Genomic DNA, 23,740 nt, shown 5'->3' with positions numbered 1-23,740 from the left:
ACATACTCTGGGTAAGAAATAGTGTTTAAAAAAGGAACAAAGAAAACATGAAAAAAAAAAATTAAAAAAATAAAATAAAAATTAATTAAAAGTTTTTAAAAATTAAAAATACAAAAAATTAAAAAAATGGAAATAAAATAAAAATTAAAAATACCTAAAAGTAATATAAAATAAAGTTAAAAATTAAAAATAAATATAAAATCTTTTAAAGAATACAAAACAACAGCTGGACTGGGATAAGGCCTTCCAATGGCTTTGCTTCCTACTGGCTCTGTCCTTTTTTGCCAACTACCTGCAATATACCTTCTAACTGGAATTAAATTATATCTCTATTTCTGCATTTTTTACTGCTTGACAATAAAAAAAAATCATGAACTGTGCCTTGCTGCCCCATTGGGTACAGCCCCTAGCTGCAATGACTTCTTCTGAAGATCACTCTAGGTATGCTTTTTGCAGTGTTAGACCCTTCCTTTTGGGAGCAGTTAATCTCCTTTGAAAACAAGAGGGCTGTTTTGGAGAGCAATCAGTCGCCATCTTGTTGCAGATCTTTTTTAGATAGTGTTGTTTTGTACTTGATCTGTTTGTCATGGCATACTCGCCGTTCTAAAGAAGAGCAGTTTTATTAATAATAAAGCATTGTTTAAGCAAAATTGACAGTATTTTAAGAACCTATGAGAACTGATCCCAGTAAAACCAGAAGTTAAATTGGATTCAGGAGAGAAGCCACACATAACAAGCAATGGATACTGAATTCTTTACTTCTTTTTTTTTATTCAGCTCTGTGTTCACTTGAGATGTCATTCTTCCAGTGAGCTCCCTCCAGGAAGGATTCCCCACAATCCTCAGAATGTTTCTCTTTCTCTGTACTATTAAAGTTCTTTCTCTGTTATTACAGTTTCCTTTTGGCTGAAATCCTCTTTGATTCCTCCCAAAGGATCCTTTTAAAAAAGGAAATGCAAAAGGAAAATTGCTTATTACAAATGTTCACAAAGACAATTACTCTCTTAATTCTTAAAAAACTCCAACGTTTTAAGATTAGTTGAAATGCAGATCTTGTCAACCAAGGAACTTGAGGTCTTGTTAATGAGGTCAGAAATAGTGCAGCTGCTGCTAAAATGTGCTTTGTTTTCAAACCTTTTCACTCGTTTATGGCAAAGATTAGATGAAGTTTTGATATGAATTCAGAATACCACGTGTGCTGATGGGCACAAGATGTCTTTCTTTGGCAATCTCAAAAGAAACTACCCTATTTATCTTACTTGTGTGTTTGTGAATATCCTGAGGTGAGGATGAAGAATTACTTCAAGAGGAGAGTTCATATTGAACACTGTACTACAAATGGTCTAATATTGCAATCTTCTGAGAAAATTTGGTGGGTGTCAGATTAGGGTGGAAAAAGTGAACAGATGAGAAAATGGCAATTACTTACCCCTTTTGCTACACAGAGCATGGTTTTGAGTGGTATTTTCTAAGCTGACCTTTTTACTTATTCTTTCATGTGAAATAAAGCACGAAGAGACAACAGAATATACAGAGCTCAGATATTACAGTCTGTATGTAGAACTCAACAGATCTGCTTGAAACACAGCACTAAGGAACATGCAAGAGGCAGACACAAGGTGTAGGCTCTGGGTATGGGTATATTCAAGCAGAATTGTGCAATGACTGGGCAAAGATGTGCATCTGGTCCTGCTCTGCAGCCTTTTGTGTCCCAGTACTAGTTAAGTCATCTCTCTCCATCAGTAACAACACACTGAAGCACTGAATGCAGGAGAAAATCAAAGCCTCTGGTGGAAATAAGTCTGAAAACTCAAAACTGTTTCTCCACCCACAGACAATTTTCCTACTACCTGAAAAGACTGACAATAACAATTGCTACCCTGTGGTTCCACTTCATTTCTGGGCAGAAATGGCCCAAGATTGTTATACTGGGTGGACAGTGTCTCCATTTACATGTCAGGATTTTTTCTGTTGCTTGTATTTCTCTGTGTGGAGATCACCCACATTGTTCACTTACCATGTGTCTTTTTGCTGTGAAGTGTCTGTGATTAAATAACAGGCAGCTGTGGGACAGCAAACACTTCTCTGCTCTGATTTACAGAAGAGAAGAAAGGGTCAAGGAACTGGGCAAAATTCACAACCAAGTTACTCAGAGAAGGGATATCATCTGCTCTCAATTGTGTCCTTGTTTTACAAGGAAGAGAAGCTGCCCTGAATGCAGCAGAATGAGGTGGGCAATGGAGATTTGAACAACTCTAGCTGCAACTTACTGACACTTACTTAGCTGGAGCTTTTTTTTTTTTTTTTTTTCCCAGCTAAACTGGTAAACAAGTGTTGCTGCACACCTGTGAGGGTGCAGGCTCCTCCTTTCTGCCATGCAGTGCTTACTGCCAGTGTTGATGTAGTGACTCAGGGGTAACATGAGCAGCGGGAGATGAGGGGTTTGTGTGACAAAAACAAGGATGTGAGTGGGTGCATCCCTGCCAGGCTGTGGTACGTGACTGCAGCTGCTGTGGGGATGGAACCAGCTACAAACTGGAAAGAACCACCCCAGCACTGGCAAGAGCAGGGACCCAGGATACTGCTTGTGCTACAGCCAGCTCAGGAATGTCTCCACAAGCTGAGAACATGCCTGGATTACACAGCAGACCAGGCATTGTCTGGATCAAATGCCCACCTTCTCTCTTGGTTCTGCTTTTGTCTTGCTTTGTTCTTCTAAGAATTCAGAAAATGCCTCCAATGTATATTCCCCAGTATAGGCCACTTCCTGAAAAAAAATTAAAGTATGTAAGTCTGTACACAAAATTTTTGAAATAATCATGAAATTGGGTGGAGGATTTTGGTTCTTTAGACTGACCAAACTCTAGACTTGTGTGCTCAGTTTAGAAAGCAAGAGCAGAGGCACAGCAGGTTCCAACATCATCTGAAAATTGAGTGTAAAGAAGAAATAGATCTATCTTCCTTAAAAGAAAAGTATTTGTATAAAAAACAACCATTATTTTATTGTACTAGTTTGGGATCCTGCCAGATCCTGACATCAGTGGGGTTTTTTGTGCTAAATAATAAACTTCGGCAAAATACTCTGAAGAGCAGAGTCTTTTAAGTGTCCAGCTATGCTTTTCAAAGCTGCTCAAAGATTTTGATGAAAATTCAAATTCTGGAATAGTTTTGAAATACACTGTTGCAGAGCCTGAAAGAATGGGATGAAGATGAGGAGTGACATTAGTTTTCTTATACTTCACCTTCTATTGGGGATTTACTGAGGATTTTCTTCTGAGGAAGTTTAATGAAAGAAGTAGTTTCAGCTTAGAGCTTTAAATTTTTCTGAGTGGGTCTAGGCACCATATTGTATTTTAAAGACTCCTTCCCAAAAAACCTTTGCTGTCTGGAAGTTTTTAGCAAAAAAGTTGCAGAAGTTCATGTACATGATGTTGGGAATTGTCTGCTCTTACATGAGTGTAGTTAGAAATGGGGGGAAGCCTATTCTAAGCTGGGTTAAGCTCATTCCCACTGAGACCAATAATATTGTGTTACTTTACACTGGGTATTCTTACACCTGATTTGAATTCAAAGGACTGTAAGCAAAACACCTCCAGATTGGTGAGTTCACTAAAATGATACACTTTTTGTATACTAAAATTTTGGTATTTCCATTCCATTTTAATAAAAGTGCAGCACCTTTGAAACTACTTTTTCATGGTTTTTATGTTTGTAAGTTTAAGTTTCAAAAGAGAGAGAAACTCTTCTATTTCTCCAGAGGCAATTAACATTCTCAGGCAAGTCTTGATTTTTATCAATTCTGATGATGGCTGGAGCACCAGTTTCTCAGAGCTTGAAGACCTGTAAAGCCAGAGAAGCAGCTGATTCCTGCACTGGTTACTGGGGATATGTGTCAACGCTTTTCATTACAGTAATCTGTGCATAGGAGTATGTAAAGTTATTTTTCTCACTTAACCTGTAGAAACAGACATTTACAGGAACCTGCACTGCTGGTCAAGTACAAGACAAAATCTCTGCACTTTGCACTAGGGAAGTAGTGCAAAAACATAGTGCACAAAGAAGAACTTGAGATTTCAAATACCCTTTAATTCCAGAGTATTTTTAATTATGAAACAATCACTTAATAGTTAATGAAAGCTTTTAGTGGTTTGGGGCTTTTTTGTCTGTTTATTTGGGTTTTTTTGCAAACTGACATTTATTATGAGCATTTAATGGGTTTCTGCGTTTCTACTAGAAGACTAAACATCATGTGAGTGTGTAGGACTGCAGTTCAATTCATCAGAAGTTGTGCATGCACATCCAAGAGGAAAATCCCTAAAAGATTAAATAAGGACATGGGTAAATGTCTTAGAATTTAATTCAAGTTTAATACTAAGAAAAAAAAATTAAAAGCTTCATAATGCCTTAATTATAGCAGTATCTTAATTTTTTTAAAATTTCAGAAATATTTTCTTTTTAATTAGATTATCTACATAGATGGAGAATGTAGCTCTTTAGTATTTTTCTTTGCCTTCACTTTCAATGGCATTTTCTAATTATTGTGTAACATAGCTGATTCGTTCAGTAGCATATTGCAAAAATCATTCATCTTGACAACAAATATTTATTCCCAGTGGAAGCTGAGATACAAGAATGAAGTTAAATTACTGTCTTAAATGTATGGAAGAAAGTTTTTGATTTGCGTTTTGTGAAAATGTAGAGGAAAAGGAGCAGTCCCAGCATTTTAGAGGCAATTGTCTTACATGCTCTGGAAACAACTAGCACAAGTAGTTCTCTGACAGAACACCTCTTGTCATGTTTTCACTGCAGTCATTGGGAGGTACCTGTAAATTCACTCCAAGCTGAGACTGTTGTTAGAACTCAACAGGATGATTGGAGATGGTTAAACAGCAGGATGTGAGGCCCTTAAGGACTTGTAGTCCAAGTAAGTAAATGATACCTGAGCTCTTGCCACAGCCTCATATACAGAATGAGACAACAGAAGGGTTTCGCCTCTAATTCAGGTTCAGGTAGCAATGTCTGCTCAGAAACCAGTGCTGAGCAGAAAAGGACCAAAGCTTTCTTCCTGAAACAACTCCTTTCTCCCTGTGACATATATGCACATGCAAGTGCATGTGGCATGCAAGCACAGCCTTGGTGTGCAGCTGTGCCTCCACAATCCTGCCCAAGAGCTTCTCACCTGGAAATCTGCCCCAGCAGGAAAGAGAGTGAAGAAGGGATAGCGGTCCATCCCCACGGACAGGATGTCGTTTGCCGTCACATCAATCTTGGCAATCATTATGTCTTTGTGACTTTCATATTGCTCTCCAAGCTTATGCCAGATCGGCAGGAGTTTTCTGCACTCATGGGACCAAGGGGCATCTGCAAATTTAAAAATAAAATTGGAAGGACACAGAAGTGCATGTGGTGGTGCAGTCATGGGGTCCTGTCTAGCCCTCCAGGTTAACAAGGTTTGGGTTCCAGCTGTGGTCAGTATCTGCTTGAAACTATTTGCCCTTCATGAATTTCACATTTCCATGTAGTGATAACTAGTTATTCACTAGCACATGTCTGCTAGCTGTGCTGCTTTAGCTCTCTTTAGCCTCTTGTGACTATAACAAACACAAAATTTGGACTACTTTGCTGGAGAGGCGTGCCAGATAACCAGTGCAACCCATGTAAGTCTTGCATGATTCCCACCTTGACATACTTGTAAGAACCACAAAACACTTCCTGCATACTAAAATTAACTGTGTTCATAAACTTTGTCATATTGACTCTAGAAAGAGGAGTTTGAGTTATGGTGCTGTTTAGACTCAGAGCACTGCACTGATGCAGGTCACCAGAAAGATAAACTGCTGAGAGCCCAGTATCCCTTTAAAAAGCTCACAACACAGTTGCAGTCCTTCAGCTGGGAGAACAATGCTCACACTTGGTTTATACAGAAATAAAATTTCAGGACCACTTGACTGAATACAGTACATTCCCTTTACCACCCTTTCATTTCCAGAGGGCTTGGTTCAAAATTCTTGCTTAGATCATTCCGTTCATTCATGATACTGAAATGTAAAAACTACTTGTGTGAGTGACACAGGTGCAGCCAGCAAGGAGGGTGGCAGGAATGTACTACCTTTAGGAATTTCTGAAATTCAGGACAGCTAGTTGTCTATACTTCTGTTAATGCTGCACCTTTGCTTTACTGAAGTAACAGGCACAAACTAATCCCTGCTGGCTGTTACAAGAATAGCGCAGAGGTTTCTTGCTGGAAAGAGTCACGTAAGGAAGCCACATCCCATGCAGACCGAGGAGGGAAAAAAGAGTTACAATTTCCTAAACCACAATTCCTATCTGGGGTTTAATCCTAGAGCATTATAATTATGCAATCTCACTTAACTCTCCCTCTGCCCTTGGAAGGCAGTCTGACTCATGCTGTGCAACACACTTCCATTGTACACCATGATGTTCCAGTGTCATGTTGTCTTCCAACACAGAGATTTGATGCAGCCTTGGGAAATATTTACTGAAGAGATCCAGTGCTACTCAGTGCAACACTAAGTCAGCAAAGTGTCACAGCATTTCCATAGATATGACACAAAATTTTCTTCAATTCTTTCCACAAACAATAAAAATTCATTGAGCTCAGATTCTGTAAAGTGCAAAGATTAGTTTGGTATATAAGCATGAGCTTTCATTTTTTCCTTCCAACGGATGATGTTAAAGAAGCTTAAAATCTGAATTCAATGACAATACTTACAAAACATAACAAATACAGTCATGGTCTTATTGAAGATGATGCTGTTGAAGTTCTTCCCAACAAGCACTTTGACAGGCATCTTGTCCCAGTCTTGTGGAATTTTTTCACTAGGGAGATGTTGCTGAGCAGAAACAGAAACATTGCTGTGTAAGTGCAGGGAACATTGAGAAACTGTACTCCAGCTCAAGTTAATGTGAGACTGGGGACATTATCTAATGTGCTCTGCTATTGTCTGATAACTCTTTTATATCATTACATCCTGGTCAGCCATCACATGGTTCCACCTTCTCTCCCTTCAGCAGGAGCTGGGATCTCACACCACTTGTTGGCACTCAGAACTACTTGTCCCTGTCTTCAAGACAGACTCTGTAGCAGACTGTCTGAAAATGCTCCTTTGGAGCACAGTTGTATTCCTTGTCCTGGATTCTTGTCACCCAGTGTTCAGAAGCTGGACTGCTGAAAAGTTTACGTGTTGTAGGCTTTCAAAAGTGATGTAAAACACACCAGAAAGTGTGGATTGCTGCTCAAATCTCTGCCTTCACCACCAGTCATGGTCCCCACATGATTTCTACAATTTACAGTGGAGTAGCTGTGAATTTCTCTTCTTTAGCTCCACAGCACAGTAGCAGAAAGACACATGTGCCCCGTGGAAACTGTCCTTGGTGGGACTGTGCCCCTTAAGCAGATCTCGGTGAGAAAGAGGCCACATCTCCTCTGTTTCTGTCCTTCTTCTCCCTTCCAACACTGAATACAGGTTCCACCTACTTGAGTTTCTTAAATTCTGCCTGCTCTCAGACTGACTGTTTTATCTTTCCTCCCTGTAAATCACCCTGAGGAGCACTGAATAAGCAAAACATTTTAATGTATTTTTCACATGAGTGTGACGATGCCTCATTATGGCAACAAATGCTGTATTTACCATTGGGAATGGTCTCTCTGGGAATATTCACTTTGCAAAACTTGCTTAAAACAAATACCAAATGTTAATCCCCTCTGAAACTGTCAATTTTCTCTTTACTGGATTTTTCTGTAACCTTAAAATCTGTTGCAATGATTGTTTGCATTTCTCCCCAACGAAGGGAGGGGAATATATCCATTATCGTATTGGAAAGATGGAGACATAGGGAGTTTTCAAACCACTACAATAAAATAGCTGACATCAGTTAAAATATTGGGCCATAGATAATCAATCCAGTATTTACATTGAAGGACTGGAAAACTTTGTAGTCCACCTTAGTTTTTTAAATACAGAAGAATGCTCTGTAAACAACTGTAGGGTGACAGTAGATTAATAAATCAGTGATCACAACAGGACACTGTTCTAATTTTAAAATGGGGTGCTCTGCCAAGATCTCATGTTTTAGCTGGTGTAGTAGAGAGCTGTCTCATTAGTAATGGACATACCTTTGCTTTTCCATTTAGGTAGGTCTGGCAAAATTCTTTTATGTTCTCCACGGTCACCTCATCCGCAGGCATTTTGTACCTGGCATCGCTGGTCAGATTTAGAATCCTCACGGCAGGAACATCAATGTCCCTGATGCGAAAATACTCAAAAATCCGTCCGTTCCTTGCTTCATCAGTATCCACCAAAACAAACAATATCTGAGGACAAAGAGAGAATCATGCATCTGGCTGGGCCTTCCAGCTTCGGTTTAGCCGTGTTGGAGAAACGGACTGTGGAGCTTGGCAGTGGGGTAGGATCTAACCTTAAATTCAAGGAACTGTGTGGAATCAGTTTTGGTCTCATACCAAAACCCAGAAGCTCTGTGGACTTTATTATTCCTTGATCTTAGTTAATAACAAATGCTAAAGCAGCCAAAAGTACTGAAGCTTTTCCCTCTGTCCTTTCCAGTGGTTTGCTATCACAGCTCTGAGCAACACTTCAAAATTCCCCCCCAAAGTGCTTATTACCCTTCCTCATAAATCTTAACAGGACGGAAGAGCTGAAACACCTGTAACCCATATGTATTTACCAATACGTGGTATTTTACTACAAGATGACCTACTATTCTTCAATGTCTCATGTACCTGGAGCAGAAGTAGCACCACAGAAAACCAAAATATTTGTGTGCATGAGTGCCTATAACTGTTCTGTACATGCAAACACATGGCTGCAGGCAAGGCTATGCACATACCTTGCAATATTTCTCAGGTTTTGTAGCTGGATCCAGCCTTTTCTTCAGGCAATATTCTGAGATCCTCATGGCATTTCCTGGTAGAGCCAGAAATTGCCAGAATTTTGCTAAAAACTGCCTTTGGTTGGAAGTTGCTCCCAGAAAATAGTATTTGTAAAATCAGAAACAGGTTAATTTGGAGCAGCTGGAATTAGTGTTCCAGTTTGTGGTCTTTGTGTGGTCTTTTTAAAGAATCATTTCCAAGTGATGTTTATCTTTCAGCTTGTCCTTAACAAATTCAAATAATAGTTACTGAAACTGCTCTTAAAAGGTTTGGTAGAGTTAGAAGATAGACTGACAGCAGTTTATTTTTACCAGTAACGTTGGTGAGTGGTTTTCCACTGATCTTTTGGCATTCCTATCGCAAATCTGGATTCAGTGTTACAAACCTTTCCTCTGAATTCTGCAGCAGCAGACTGGTAGTTTTCATAAATCTCATTGAATGCCTTCGAGTTCGTTGGGGTGAACAGCAGGATGTGATTTTCAACAGGGACATCAAAAATCTTCACAGATGTCTGGGAAACAAAAGACTCAACATCTGCTCCACTCTTTGTAGGCAGAACAGTGAATCAGAGGCTCAGCTTATCAGTATCCCTAGGTTCTGCTATTGCAAATTTTACTTTTTAAGACTCAGTTCCCAGTAATTTCCATAACCTTTGGATTTTGCTTCATTGTTTTAAAGCAGATAAAGTAAGAAGAATCAGCAGCGGCTGAGTGGGTTTTTGGTTTTTTTTTTAATTCCAAGAAAAACCTCATATTATTCATAGATTTTACAGTCAGAAGGGACTGTAGTTTTCCAGTCCGAATTCATGTATAACACACACAGAAGAATTAATGGTGAAAGTAAAAGGTGGTGCTACCCAGGGAGGCCCAGCTGCAGCAGCTGTGGGGGAAAGACCTGGCTGGGCACTTCCTTCCCTTCTAGGTGGCATCAGCAGCTTGTATCCTCTTCCCTGACTGCCTTTTTTTCTCATGCCACCCAACAATCAGAGGCAATGGGGTGTCCCTCAGGCAAACAGGTATTTTCATGTCTTTCCTACCTGCACCAGCAATAATTACTGCTGGTTTCTCTCCTCCTTGCCTTGGCCCAGAGCTCCCTGTTGCTGCATTGGAGTGGAATGTTTGGAGCCAGGGTTAGGGACTGACCTTCCAACCTCCCACTTCACTCAGCTGCTGCAGAAGCCTAGTCCTTGGTGTTTGCTCCACAGGTGGGAGGTGTTTGCATGGTCAGAGCTCACTGTTCCACCAGCCACTTCTCATCTCCTGTAGGAAACAACATCCTGCCAGAGGGAAGCATCATTTGGCCTGGGTTAGACCAAGAGCTGTGTGCTGGGTTCTGCTGGCATTTCTAGATGTGTTTAAGAGTGGCCTTGTCAAACAAACGAAGAAAATTCTCACTCCCCAAGGTGCAGAACAGCTCCCTAGATCTCTTTTTGCATGGATTTCTGTCTTTCTCCTGTAGTTTTTTGATAATACAGCAAAATGCACATACCTCAATATTATATTCAGTGACCAAATCCAAGGTAAAGGTTTTGATTAGCCTTGTCAGGTCCAGTTTGTTCTGTCTACCATCTTCAAGCACTTCATTATGGACAGGTTTTGCCTGGACAAATAGTGAAGTTTGTGAGGTTGGTGGCCTTATCAACTATAGGAGCAAAATGGCAGGGTTTAAAAGTGAGTTTTATGATCCTCAGCAACTGAAATTCCATGGTTTGTAAAACAAATGTCACAGCTAGATTGCAGAACAAGATTACAGCTAAAATTCAAGGTACACCTGTCAGTTTTAATTTGTGCAGTAATTTTGGCATACTGAAAGATCTTTCCTACATCTGTACACACTATCTGTGAGATGTGCTCACTCAGGAAATCATTGGTCTGACTGTTTTCTAGTCTAAATATTGCCACTACTCTATGTAGTTTTGATTTTGTTATTGGGCCACTTCTGTTGTGGAGCAGAAGAAAATTCCTGGTGAAAAGCAACACACAAGAAAAAAAGGTTAATGTCTGCAAATCTCACTGAACTTGGCAGCAAATTTTGATTAGATTGAAGGTTGGAAAGTACAGCTATTATAGCCACAGCCTTAAGCATAAATTAGGAGCCTGGATGTAGGCAGATGAATGGAAAATATCACTTGTCTAAAGGTTGCTGGTTTTGCCTCCTACTTGTCTCTGTTGTCTTTAAATGCATTAAATTTGTGTGTTAAGCTGTTTGAATTATGACTAGGAAATTATTTAACCTGAAAAATTCTCAAACAGCCTTTCCATAGCCCACAGCTGTCACGACACCTTACCTGCTAGACTTTTGTACTCCTACCTTCTTAAACACAACCAGAGAGTTCCTTTGGATGCCGTAGTTAGCACAGACGTCCTCACTGACTGTCATCCCAAAAGGCATCTCTGGCACATCTCTTGCTGTCTCACAGAAAACTTCCACACTGTCATTGTGAAGTTCCTAGTCCCAGAAAGAGCATTTATTAAGATTGCCCTACATCCTGCTATGATATGTAGGAGTTGGAGCTCCAGGTGAAGCAGGCCCCTAAATTCTTGTGATGTAGAGAGCAGAGTACAATTGTAGAGTGGATAATGCCTGCCTGGCTTCCCTCTAAGGGGATATCTGAGCAGTGACACATCAAATGTGTCCCCCTTTCCCACTTTTGTTGGCTTGCCTGGGTCAGAAAGGATGGTGCAAGGTCTCCTCTGTCCTCTCTGCACTGATCTCACCCTCCCTGCTCTCCCCTGGCACTCCTACCCTCTTCAAATCTTTCTGCAGACCGGGAGGGATCGTGCCAGCATGTGCTCCCCCTGCACAGCCAGCAGGAGGTGAGGGATTACAGAGAGCACCCTGCTCACAAGAGGAGCTGCCTGACACATTTGGGGCTTTTGACTGAGTGCTCTTCAGGGCAGGGACCTTGACTCCTGCATCTGTCAAATAGTCACTCTGCTGTCTACCCTCAAACTAATAGTAAATAAGCAGGATGAAAGGCAAAACCTCTTCCAGATTTGATTTAATTATTTCATGCTAGATGAATAGTAATTTTTATGCTGAGACCTTCCAACACATCCTGGCACTTGTATTTGTGAGCAATCTGTGAGTAACAGAAGGCCAAATATGGCTCTTTATTTGCTTGGACACTGTTCTGTTGGCTTCCACTCATTAAATTTCTGACACGCCCTAGCATATGCTCATCTATTGTCCTTTCAGCCCCCGAGCGAAACCAGTGTCCAGCCAAACATATCTGCAGGCAATATCTGCTATCCCTGTGGTTCAAGGACCCCTCTGGTATCACTGTGATAGAAAATTTCCCCCAGCACTGGAAAACTGCCTTCCTTCCTAAACGGCTGCAAGCAGATTGCTGCAAAGCAAAATTCTGGGCACTGAGCCTTTTCACAGTTTGTCCTGTTATGTTCTGTGTGCTCACCAGCTTTGTTACTATGGGGCATTTTGGTAATGAATCCTGTTTTCCATGTCCATAAAACTTGGACTATCTAGCTTAGCCAGCACATTTAGGATATTATCAGTGCAGGTAGGATTGTGCTTCTAAATGGGCAGAGAGATACCAGAATAAAAGTATCTTTAGTTGAAGAATATCCTTGATTGAATTTCCAGATATTGAAGATTTCAAGGAAAAGCTATTCTTATTTTACTCACTCTGACAGCATATCTATTGCTTTTTGTTCACTAGCATCCGGCCCAAATCCTAAGAACATTATTCTGCTCTGGAAACTGTAGAATTTGCTTGAGAAAGGACTATGTGTGTTGGATCACATAGAGTGGTAATATTTTATGACTTCTGATCCATGTAGATTTGGCCTTCTTCACACCAGCCAAATTTGGGAGAGTTTGGCAGAAGTCCTTTCTCTGAGGATACAGGAAACACTGCTGTGACCAGCCAGAGCTGTGCAAGCACTGCTGGAGCATCTGCTCTCACAAGCAGCTGCTCTCAGGGTCTCTGTGCTCAGGTACTGATTAAGAAAATGTGGTGTAAGATTTTCTTATTTCTGCCTGGGCTGCTTGTCTAGAAGTGGGAAAAATAGATGGACATAGTTTTGGGTTTTTTTCCCTCATGTAGAGAAAACGGAGGGCCTGGGTTTTTCTGGTGATTTCTAGGTCTTTTGGATATGTGGGATTTGGTGATGATAGCAAGCAGTATAGCCCAAAACTGGAACAGAAACCAGATTTTTGAGCTTTCCAGATAATTACCCTAAAGAAGCCAATCACTGCAAAATCATCAGCTTTTATGATGGCTTCAGCCTGATCAGTAGAGTTGATTAAAACAGTACTAGATCCTGTTCTTCTTTTCACCCATGTTACAAAGGTTGAGGCTTTTCTGACTCCTGTGCAAAGAAAAGAGAATTAAAATGAAAGTCAAAAAGAATGACGAAATTTCTGTGCAATCAGGACAGAGGCAGTGGAGGTGCAAGAGGGATGCTAAATACAAATGGACTTGGCCTCCTTAGGACTGAGGTCAAAGCTGACTGAGAGGGGGCTTGAGGTATCCCAATTCAGCCTCAGGTTCTAGTCACCCTTTAAACTATTGTGACTCTAGAAGAGCAACAGTGGATCAGCACAGCTTTTTCTGAGACCTCTGCAAATGGATTTATGTCCAGCTAAATGATTAATCACACATGGAGAATAGAGATGAGGACATTCAGACAGGTAGAAAACCTGTCCTGCAAGATTTCATGTATCCCAAAATCACAATAAGCTATAAAGTGCTATCTACCTAAGGTTTAATCCAGAATTACTTCAAACCAATTGCAGATTTTATTGAACTGTTTGTTCAATTATATTAGGTGTCAAAAATTGTTCCTTTGTTGTTGCAGGAGAGATCTGATAGGCACAGAGACGTGTTAAAATTCCTCTGTGGGGCCATAGCATCACTTCAGTTTAGACATAAGAAACGAAGCTGAAGTACCAAAGTTGTAATTTAGTTTGGCTTCCAAATTACTACTACCAGTTTTACTGGTTATAGTCAGTCTGTTTATTTGGTAAATTCTCCTAAGCTTTCAGAAGTTTTAGAGTATTAAGTCTCTTTAAAAATTACATTTTTAAATTATCACGTTTTCAGAGGAATTTGAGGCAACAAATTGAGGCTCAGCCCTTTCATCTCTGTATGACAGGTAGGCTTGTTGGACCAGAATAAGGGTTAATTAAAATCATACATGAAAAAGAAAAATATAATGCTGGAGTCAAGATGTACAGTACAAGTGGATCATCAGAGACGCAAGTTCTGGTACTGTGCATTTTAGCAGTATGACAAGATCAAAATTGAGTCAGACCATTTTACCTCCATCAATTTTGCAGCAGACAGGACTGCAACTAGTTTAAATACTTTTTTTTTTTTTTTTTTTTTTTTTTTTTTTTTTTTAAGTGAAGCAGACAGTCATCTGCTCTGGAGAGTATAGGCTGCAGAACAAAGCACAGAGCAATACCTAGTGGCCACATAGTGCTTGGCTTCTGCTATATACAGGCAGAATTGAGCTCTTGTCACTTATGCCGGTGCTATAGCCACACAGCATATTTTCTGTGTGGTTAATATTTCTGTTGAGTTCCTTTAATCAGCCTGTGTACTGGCCAAATTCTGACCTTGCAGCCGTAAATGATGATTTTACAAAGCCTAGAATTTGGCTTTCATGTTATGTCCATTGCCAAGGGCACCTTTCAAAAATTCCATCTTCCATAAAGAGCTGAATTAATTTATTGATTTAAGCAAGGTCTGCAGTTTCTTTTGTGGTATGAAGTATGTTCCAAGTCCTGTATGAGAAGTCACTGGGTGGCCAGTGCACATTTCCAGCTGCCAATGCTCAGTGGTTTATTAGTCAAACGTGGTATGTGAGGTTTTACTCAGTGTTGCACAGAAGCATTTACCAGTGAACAAAATGTAATTTAAGCCATTGTTGGTGGTACATGTCCTCCAAATGATTGGAGCTCTCTGCCATGTACAAAGCACAGAGCAGCAGCCAGTTTCCTAATTCTTGCATCTTGCTAGAAAGTGCGCCTGAAATAGCAGCTCTGTGCTGCAAGGCAACTATGTGTGTGTTGTTACAATTCTCTGTACTCACTGGTTCACAGCAGAAAATCTGTCAGGTTTACCAGTTTAAGAGAGGTTTTCTTGTTAAAGCTGTAGATTTAATCAGAGACTGAAGGTAGGGGCTTTTGCTTTCTGGTATCAGCACCCCTAATAAAAGTTCAGTATGGCACATCACACTTTGGGTGGTATTTGTGCAGAGGCTGCTGTTTGCACAAATACAGATGGTGGGAACTTGGTAAGAAATTCAATAGCAAGGAGGAGCAAGTTGCTAAAAATATTAAAGATCAGGTTTCAGCAGAAGCCACAGAGGGCTCAGTAGTTAAAGGTATCTTAGCACTTGGTTGTGTACAGGTTCAGGAGGCAAACTGTGAGTTCCTTTTCTTGTTCATTGGATTAAACTTGTGACTCACCTGTATGTGCTCAGAGTACACTAACAGAAGCTTGCAATTTTTATCCCCTCTGTAAAAGTTCATCATTTTATGAAAAACAAAACCGTTCTTGTATATACTCTAAATGAACAAAAATGTTTAGTAAGACCTGGATTTCTGGGTTTGCTCAAGTCTGTCATTGTCTTTGCTTAATAACTTTCTGTAAAATACTTCAAATTATTCCATGTTATATTCTAAGCCACATATGAACTCTCTCTGATGGCTAAATGGCAAAATTATTTTCCTTAGCTTAGGAAGTGTACCTGTGTGTTAAGGACCCTGTGAATTCCCAATTCATTGTTAAATGCAATGTTGCTCCAGCCTGTTTCTATAAGCACACAGCCCATGGGAATTGCAGTGGACCAGAAGAGTAATGGAGCAGTTTGGGGACCCAATTCTTGTTTGGCATAATTCATTAATGTTTATTGTAATAATTGTGAGTAGGTTGTCTTGTTGGGGCGATTCTGTACTTGGTGGAATAACACCAGTAATTAATTTGACACTGCGGACTTAATATAGAGAAGATACCCAGTTATGCCCTTGGAAGATGAATTCAGATTCAAGTTCCTGTATTGCTACAGAGGCCATTGCATATTTAACACCATGGGCAAAACCAGTTTTCCACCTTGTGTATTTTTTATCTGAGCTTCTATATTATTTTTCTCAGCAGGGTAATAGATAGGTACATCCTGTCATTACCTAACATTATCTTATCAGTGCATGAGACAGTTTACCTTTGCAGTCTATGGGGTCTTCCCTGCTGCCATTCACAAAAAATTTCACAGTAGGAAAGGCTTGAATATTAAATTCTTTTCTCAAGTCGTGTTGGTGTGTCACATCTATTTTGCCAAACTGGATTCTTGGAGCTTCTTTTTTAAGCTGTCGTGCAGCCTCAGCAAATTCTTCAGACAAATTCTGAGATGATTGAGATAAAGTAACATCTGGAAAAGACCAATCAAAAATAAATGGGTTACATAAGCCACAGCATGAAGCTTTCTAGTGGAGGTTGTTGTGTCAAGTGGTAGCTGGAGGGTTTAAATAAGGTCTTCTATGACTCAAAAATAAAAGGGAGATTATATTTACTTCTTTATATTGATGCTGGTTTTTTACCACTCCATATGTCCTTGAACCAATCACGATGAACCACCAGCAACATTCCAATAGTCTTATGTTGAGAAAGCAATTAAAAAGTAGGTTGACTGACTATGCTGGGTATGAGTTAGGGTGAAGGATAGAGTCAAATATTGCTCACATCAGGACTCTACAATCCCATTTCTGTTACCACCTCACTGAGGCAAACTTTTGTAATGCAGAAAGTACTTTTCCAGATTAGATATGGAGGAGGGAAAGAGAGGAGCAGAGTGTGATGTTTTACAGGCTGGCAGTTTATTCCTGTGTGCCAGCCCTTCTCCAGCTCAAATGGCAGCTGTGTGTTTGGTGGAAGGAGAGGGGACATCCTAGGCTGGGCCCTGGAGCTGTAAAGTTAAAATTATTATATTAACATGAAAAAAGGACAAGAGAAGGAAACTAGGCACACAAACTGCTCTGCATTCAAAGACAAATAAGAGATAAAGGCCTGGAGCTTTACATTTTTGCAGCTTGGGTTAAAAAAAGCCCCAATTTTGATTGAAATTGAGATGCTCTGTCTTTTAAAGTTTCTTTTATTATAAAGAACAAAACTTTTTTCTTCAGATTATGCACGTAATTTTCTTTTGTTTGTTTCTTCAATATACTTTGCAAATAGGAACAGATGAAAGACGTGCAGTTAAATTTGGTTTTATAAAATTGTGTTTGTTGCTTTGTGTATATATGAGTGGATTTGTGTATACACATATTCAGATATATAATTGCACAAGCACACACATGAATGCACCAAAACATAAATGTAACAAAACAACTGTCTTTTGTTTATTGATATAATGGTAGATGCACTTCTCTAGAGCATACGTGGTGAAGACATTGCCCAATGTGGTTATAAACAAAAAGTAAATGGACATTTCTGTAAGAGTTCTAATACATGAAAGATAAATCCATAATCTAACTCAGTGCTGAGTTAGATTCCTTGCATTATTCATCATTATCATTGCTGTAATCCCAGCCATCAATCATTTTCTCCCACCTTACTGTTGCAGCAAGTGTGAAGATTAGCATCAAATAATGCTATTTTCTCAAAATATTAAAGTGATAGTGATAGGCCCTTCCACATCCGCTCACAGACAGACTCATCTCAGCAGAAGCTCACAGAGCCCCTGCACTGGAAGAGCTGCTCCAGCTGCTCATATGCCAAAGGGTTCCTGTTAGTAGAACAAAACTCAGTGTCTGCTCAGGGCATGTTCAGATACCATGTGATGAAGAGAAGGTGCTTCTCTAAATAAAGTAAATGAGCCTTAAGACAACAGTCGAAACCAAAATAGTTTTCTAATTTCCTGTAAAATTACTGTTTCATCAAATAAGTTTATTATGATTTTTCAAATAAATTTTACCCAAATTTTAATTTCCCATTTCCAATTGATGAAAAAGCAATGAACCCTTGCTTCAACAGGATTGTAGTGTGTTATCTCCTAGCACCCAAAAAGGGAAAAAAAAGGTATCTCCAGTTTTACTTCAATATGCTCTAGAGGCAACTGCAGAAAACCTGCAATTCTGACCTGTCACTGTAAGAAATCGCATGTCTACCCTATTAAAATACTGCTGCTTCTAGGAACACTGTGTGTTGAGCCTTTATGAAATATCTTTGCTGAAAATGATTGCAAAGGTGGACTATTCATCAGGACATGGAGTACTTGCTATGCAATTTGAGAGTGCTGATACACAGTGACTGCAGGTGGCAGGGCTATCCCAGAACAGTCATTGGGCTTTCCAAGAGGAAGGGTTTGTGCCTCTGGACAGAGAGCAGCTGGAGTAAGGACCAGGAAACCCCATAGCAAACCCCACAGCAATCCAAGATCCAGCAGCTTTCAGCTAATTCTAAATCTGAGTTTTACACTAGAGGCAATTTCAGTATAATGATTTTTTTTTTCCCTAAGAACCTAAGTTTGCACAGCTGTTTTCCCACAGCAGGGAAAGTAGAAGCTTAAAAGCTTTTTGCACAGTGAAATAAGAAGGGGCAGAAGAAACTGTTGGTGAAGTCCAGGCACAGAAGCTGAAGTTTCACAAATATAAAATAAATATTAAGCTTAGATACTAGACATTTAGGTAGATTGTCTGGGGGGAAGAGGGTGTAGGATCCATTCTTCTCTGAAATATTTTAATTTCAAACAGATTTATTAGGAATGATTTCTTATCACTGAATGACCTGAGTTGCAGCTAATCAGGAATGTAAGTAGCATGCTTAGACAATGAGAGTTGGTAGAATTAGTAGCTCCATGCTGCAGCTGGGAGAAGTGCATGACTCCTGCAGTCAGAGACCAGGAGAACTTTAAGTACCATTAACCTGCTAACTGTGAGACACAAGTTCAGTGAGTGAACAGACAGATAAAAACTGTTTTCTTAACTACCCAGAAATCATGTGGAAACATCCATCATGCACCTTTCCCCTGCTTTCCTGAGTGATTACACTCCTCTTCAGCTCTCCATCAATTCCTTTTCATTCCACTCATTCTCTGTTTGCCTCCCAGGTGCTTTATTTTTCAAGTCGTTTGAATGTTGCAGGAAATCATCACTCCTTTTATTTGGAGTCCTTTCTTGAGTTTTGTTTCGCTTCCTCTGGTTTTTGATTTTTATTGACACCGATCACTTCAGGCTGTGGGATGAGGAAGCATTGCTGGGGCTAATGTGGCATCACAGGCTCCAAACTCGAGGAGCATCAGCAGGGAACAAGAGCAGACACGGGTAAGAGGCAAGAGAGCTGGTGACAAGGCCACCAGGGAAGGCGTGTGTGTGGTGGCACACCTGTGCAAACCAGTGTGCTGTGCCACAGCTGCCAGAAGCAAGAGGCCCTTCAAAGGCTGTCAGCTCAGGAACAGCAGCATATTAACATGGGAGAATGTTAATTCTTGTTAATAATTCCATTATCAGCAGTTTTAGCTGTGTTGTAAATAAAAACAAGAATAAATTAAGGGTTTGAAAACTAAAAGTGGGATGAGAACCAGAAATCCTGTATTTTGACTCTTACCTCTTCAGTACATCGACAACCTGAGTAAGCTTTTTCGTGGTGCAGTTTACTGAGCTAAAATATATTGAAATGCGGACAGATAAATCTTTTGCTGACACATGAATGTGTTTACTGACCCTAAAGAATTCTTGAAGCGAGTATACATAGAAGCACAATGAGTTAATTTTTCTTTACCTAATTGCTGGTGGCCTCCAATCTCATTATTCTGTCTGAATTGATGGTTCAAGGATTGCTGCAGTCATTGTGAATGTGCCTGTTGTCCTGTCAGATACTGATTTCCTGGCTGTTTGTTTCTGACATAGTCACGAAACCACTTCAGCAGTCCCATTTCTCATCTGTGTAAGCTGCTTTTACAGTTGCACTACAGATATATAAATTTCTCTGTAGAAGAGTCTTGAGATGAAGCATAGATTCATATTTAACATATCAGAGTGGAAGGATGTTAATCTTGCTGCAGTTGCAAGCTTGCTTGTGTCACCCTGAATTCTCCCCTTCTCTTCTAGTGAGACACAGCCATAACCTCCTGTGCTGCCCTCTCTACTTTTTAACTGAGGTTTGCAGTTCATTTGAGATTTTATTCTATGTAAACATCAAGGTTTATAATGAGTTTGGATTATTTTAAGCATTCCCTAAAATAAGTATGTGTGAGACACCTACATGAGGGACCCATGCTAGCAAGTAATTCTGCTGCAGGTAACTGCGATTTCTTCTTTATAACATCACCTTCAGCTTTTTGTGCCTTATAAAGGAGATGTTTGTCTTCAAGAGTAACCCTCATCTTGCCTATTAAATGTCATTATCTCATCACAGGAATACTGTGGCTGACCCAGTGCCTCAGTAGATGTAGAAATTTTCTGCTAGAAAAGGTAAACATCGCCTTTTCATAAATGAGACCGTGCTTAGCAGCAGCACAATGCCTGCACCAGTTGTGTGCTTGTCCTTAGGTTATCCTCATTTTATCTAGGATCTGAAAACTTTTCACTGGAAAGAACAGGAGCAGGCATTCTCAGAAACCTGTGGAATCATGCATTCACTGGGGCCAGTGTCTTTTAAGAATTCTTCTGATAAGTTGGAGGAAATGGTGTTAGCATGTGCTTTGGAAGAAGTGCTTTTAGTGCTTGTGTTTGTAAGTGTACAAAGTGCACAAAGCTTATTCTCTCTGTGATAGGCATATTTGTTAGAGTGACTGAGACTTTTTATGTTGTTTATTTGTCTATTTTCTCTGCAGTGAAAGACAACAGAGGGACTTAAATGCAGGCAGTGTGTAGTGTAAACCATGAAACTCTCCCATGCAGGCAGCACTGATCTAAGGTCTACCTTCTGCTGGTGACAAGTGCTCTGAATTCCCTGTGCTCATAAGCATTTCTGTGGAATTTAGATCAGTTTAACGTAGACTGGGAGATGCCACAGCCTGCAGCAGAAGAAGAGCACTTTCAATTGAGTGATGAGATGAGGTGCTGGGCAGGACTCACACATTGCTGGGTGATGCTTGCCTGGTTTCCAGACATGTCCTGTAGCACAAAACAGCTGGGGTAAGAGAGGAACAGTGCTGGATTTCCGGGTCAATGCTTTACTTTCACTCTGAGCACTTGCCCTGTGAACTTTGCCCAGCTCCAGAGGGATCCATACACTGCCTGGCTGAAAGTCAGCATGTATTTATAGTAACCCTTCCTCAAGGAAGGCAGACTTGGGACACTGTGAGGGTGGAACTGGCAGGTATTAAAAGACTTGGGTGTCACTGGGCTGAACACACCAAAGCAGACCTCACCTGACAAAGACTGTGGGACAGGTAAGTAAATAATATTATGCAAGAGGGAAAGCATAGGGGTCTTTTTATAATTTATAAGTGGTCTAAGGCACAGTTTTGAATCAAAGTTTGTAGCTCAAACTTTTCTGGTGTTGGTACAGCACCAGAAGAAAACCCATCTTCTGGGAAGCCTGGGATTCCTTCCCCCGCTCTATGTCTCTGTGGTCACTAATGAGTCAGGAAGAAAAAAATCTCAGGTCTCACATTAATTCTGGATTTCTGAAGCTAATTCCTGGAAGCCTCACAGATTTCCTGGGTGATCTGGGCAATATTGTTCTCTCTCACATTATCTAAGTTTTGCTAATAGTTCCTTGTTAATACTGGTTGTTTATTTAGAAAGATTTTTAAGAAGTAGGGTATAAAAGATTAAGTCTTTATGGCTTTTCTATGCAGGTCCTATCTTTAGTCTCCTTGTGCTGCGGCAATGAAATTACTACAGCAAATGAATCAGCTCATTCAGCATTGTGGAGTCAGGTTTCCCACACCCCAGAGCAGCGCCTCACTGCAGGATAGTTTTTCACTGCCCCAGAGGCTGTTTAGTGGCATCTCTCCAAAGGGAGCTATAGAGATTGACGCCAGTGATTTGCAGATAATGGATCTGTGCTGTGGAGCTCATCACTCTTGGGAATGATTCCATAATTCTTTCCAGGGACTGTAGATGCCTTTATGGTTTGTGGGGGAAAGGCAATCCATGTGCTTTCAGTAAGCCCTTAGATAGACCTGTTGGCCTTTGATCCAAAACAGGAAGTGATGAGGATCTCTGGAGCAAGGGGTGTGTGGGGAGCAGAGCTTCATCTCTGTGTTTTGGAAGATGTGGTGGGGAGTGGAAGAGTCTGTTTGTCCTTCCCTTCTGAAGAAACCAGGTGTGAGGGTGGTGGGATATCAGAGGTCCAAGACTGGTCTGAAGAAGGGGCAAGGAAGCCTGATTTAGATCCCCACATCCTTTGAGTGCCCAAGTCCCTGGGCTACGGAACAATTCTTTCTCCATCTCGTGTCCCTATGAATTTTTTCATGTCTGTTTTTCACTCATACTTGGTTGCAATCCTGAAGTGTGTTGCAATATCTCACAGCTCATAATCTCTGCCAAAACTACAAAAGTTTGTCTACAAACTCTACTCTGACCTGATCATTTTGATCCCGTGCTTTGAAATGGCTCTTACAAAGATGAGAATACAGAATGACTAAGGTTTTCCTGATAAGTTATTTTTTTCACCAAAATTATAGATCTTCAGATAAATAAAACAGTTCAAAACTGCAGATTGAATTTGGCAGATATTTCTAAATCCTCCACAATTACTAAACAAAATCTTCCTAAATTTCAACACTTGCAGAAGTATCTAAAAATTTTAAACACTATGTTTTAAATAAGTTTCTAATGTGATTATTCTGAAAGTTTAAAAACACTTGAAGTTTTAAAACCTTGTTTCAGGATTAATAATTTTTTTTGTATGATCCAAACATATTTTTAGTTTCCTGAGTCTGTTAGTGTATTTTAGGTTTTGTTGTTGGAAACACAACAAGTATTTTAAAAATACAAGTGTTTTCATTTCAGGTCAACTTACAATACATCACTGTAATTATTATTATCTTTATTGTCTTAATTATTTTCATTATATTATTTTTTAGATTATTATCAGTTTTATTGTTTATTGCGACATTATATTGTACACATTGTATATTAATATTAAATATTTATTTTAATAATATGCTATTATTGTTATATTATGTTATATCCTATTTATTATATTTATTACATTTATTATATTAGCAGCAGTAAAATCCACATTTGCTAGTGATGCAAAAGAACAAATTAGATGCACTTCTGCAAAATTAGGCTATTGCCTTAATTTCAAATATCCCTTCCAAATATGGAACAGTTTAGGGGTTCAGCTTGTGCCTGTGTCTGACACCTGCTTCCAAAACGGGGCTAGTTTGCAAGTGTTTGTGTAACTTAAGGTTAAGGGGACATGTGCACTAAGCTCAGGGAGTTTGGCTCAGCAGAGCAAGTCAAGCCCAAGCAACAGAGACAAAGATTTCGCTGCCTTATGCAGATCAAAGAGTTTCTGCTACCAGCAAGCAGCTGGCCAGGGTAAATCCCTGTTTGTGTGGCATGGGAAATTATGCAGCATTTGAACTTTTAGGTGGGTAACATCACAAGAATCCTACTCTTGGCTTTTGCCTTTGTGATGTACTTGACGGCCAGACCTCATAACAAAGTTAGTTACTCAAAAATCCCACCAGTTTTCTCCCCAGGAGGAATGAACATGAACCTAAAAGAAGGACCACAAACCTGCCTCTACCTAATCAAGCACTCCTGCCTCTACCTAATCAAGCACTCCTTTCAGGGAAAAAGGACAATATAATGCAACTACAGACATCAAAATATTGTAAAACGTCAATCCCTGAAGCCCAAGTGCTCTCAGAGGAGAGATGCTATCCAAAAAACCTCATA

The 23,740-nt window shown here is 40.0% G+C and overlaps 2 protein-coding genes across 3 annotated transcripts in view; one reads left to right on the top strand and one right to left on the bottom strand.

The window, feature by feature from the left end:
* Window positions 1-869: 869 nt before the first annotated feature.
* PDILT (protein disulfide isomerase like, testis expressed) overlaps window positions 870-23,740 on the bottom strand; it is a gene marked incomplete at its 3' end in the record, with an annotated part of 23,904 nt that continues 1,033 nt past the window's right edge. Inside the window, exons 2-11 of the mRNA XM_083872334.1 lie at window positions 16,102-16,308; window positions 13,109-13,242; window positions 11,222-11,359; window positions 10,400-10,510; window positions 9,297-9,422; window positions 8,138-8,335; window positions 6,734-6,854; window positions 5,180-5,361; window positions 2,678-2,767; window positions 870-938 (exon numbers count right to left, since the gene is read on the bottom strand). Coding sequence (XP_083728460.1) covers window positions 870-938; window positions 2,678-2,767; window positions 5,180-5,361; window positions 6,734-6,854; window positions 8,138-8,335; window positions 9,297-9,422; window positions 10,400-10,510; window positions 11,222-11,359; window positions 13,109-13,242; window positions 16,102-16,308 — 1,376 coding nt within the window. The remainder of the gene's footprint in view (window positions 939-2,677; window positions 2,768-5,179; window positions 5,362-6,733; window positions 6,855-8,137; window positions 8,336-9,296; window positions 9,423-10,399; window positions 10,511-11,221; window positions 11,360-13,108; window positions 13,243-16,101; window positions 16,309-23,740) is intronic.
* Window positions 21,086-23,740, top strand: part of LOC310915455 (acyl-coenzyme A synthetase ACSM4, mitochondrial-like) — a 15,323-nt gene continuing 12,668 nt past the window's right edge. For both annotated transcript variants that reach the window (XM_083872333.1, XM_083872332.1), the window contains exon 1: window positions 21,086-21,270. The gene's annotated coding sequence lies outside the window, so the exon portion shown is untranslated. The remainder of the gene's footprint in view (window positions 21,271-23,740) is intronic.

The sequence above is a fragment of the Zosterops lateralis genome (genome assembly GCF_965231275.1).
Source record: "Zosterops lateralis genome assembly, chromosome: 15".
NCBI lineage: Eukaryota > Metazoa > Chordata > Aves > Passeriformes > Zosteropidae > Zosterops > Zosterops lateralis.
Note: the sequence above shows the minus strand (reverse complement) of the source record. Positions and strands in the feature narration are given on the sequence as shown.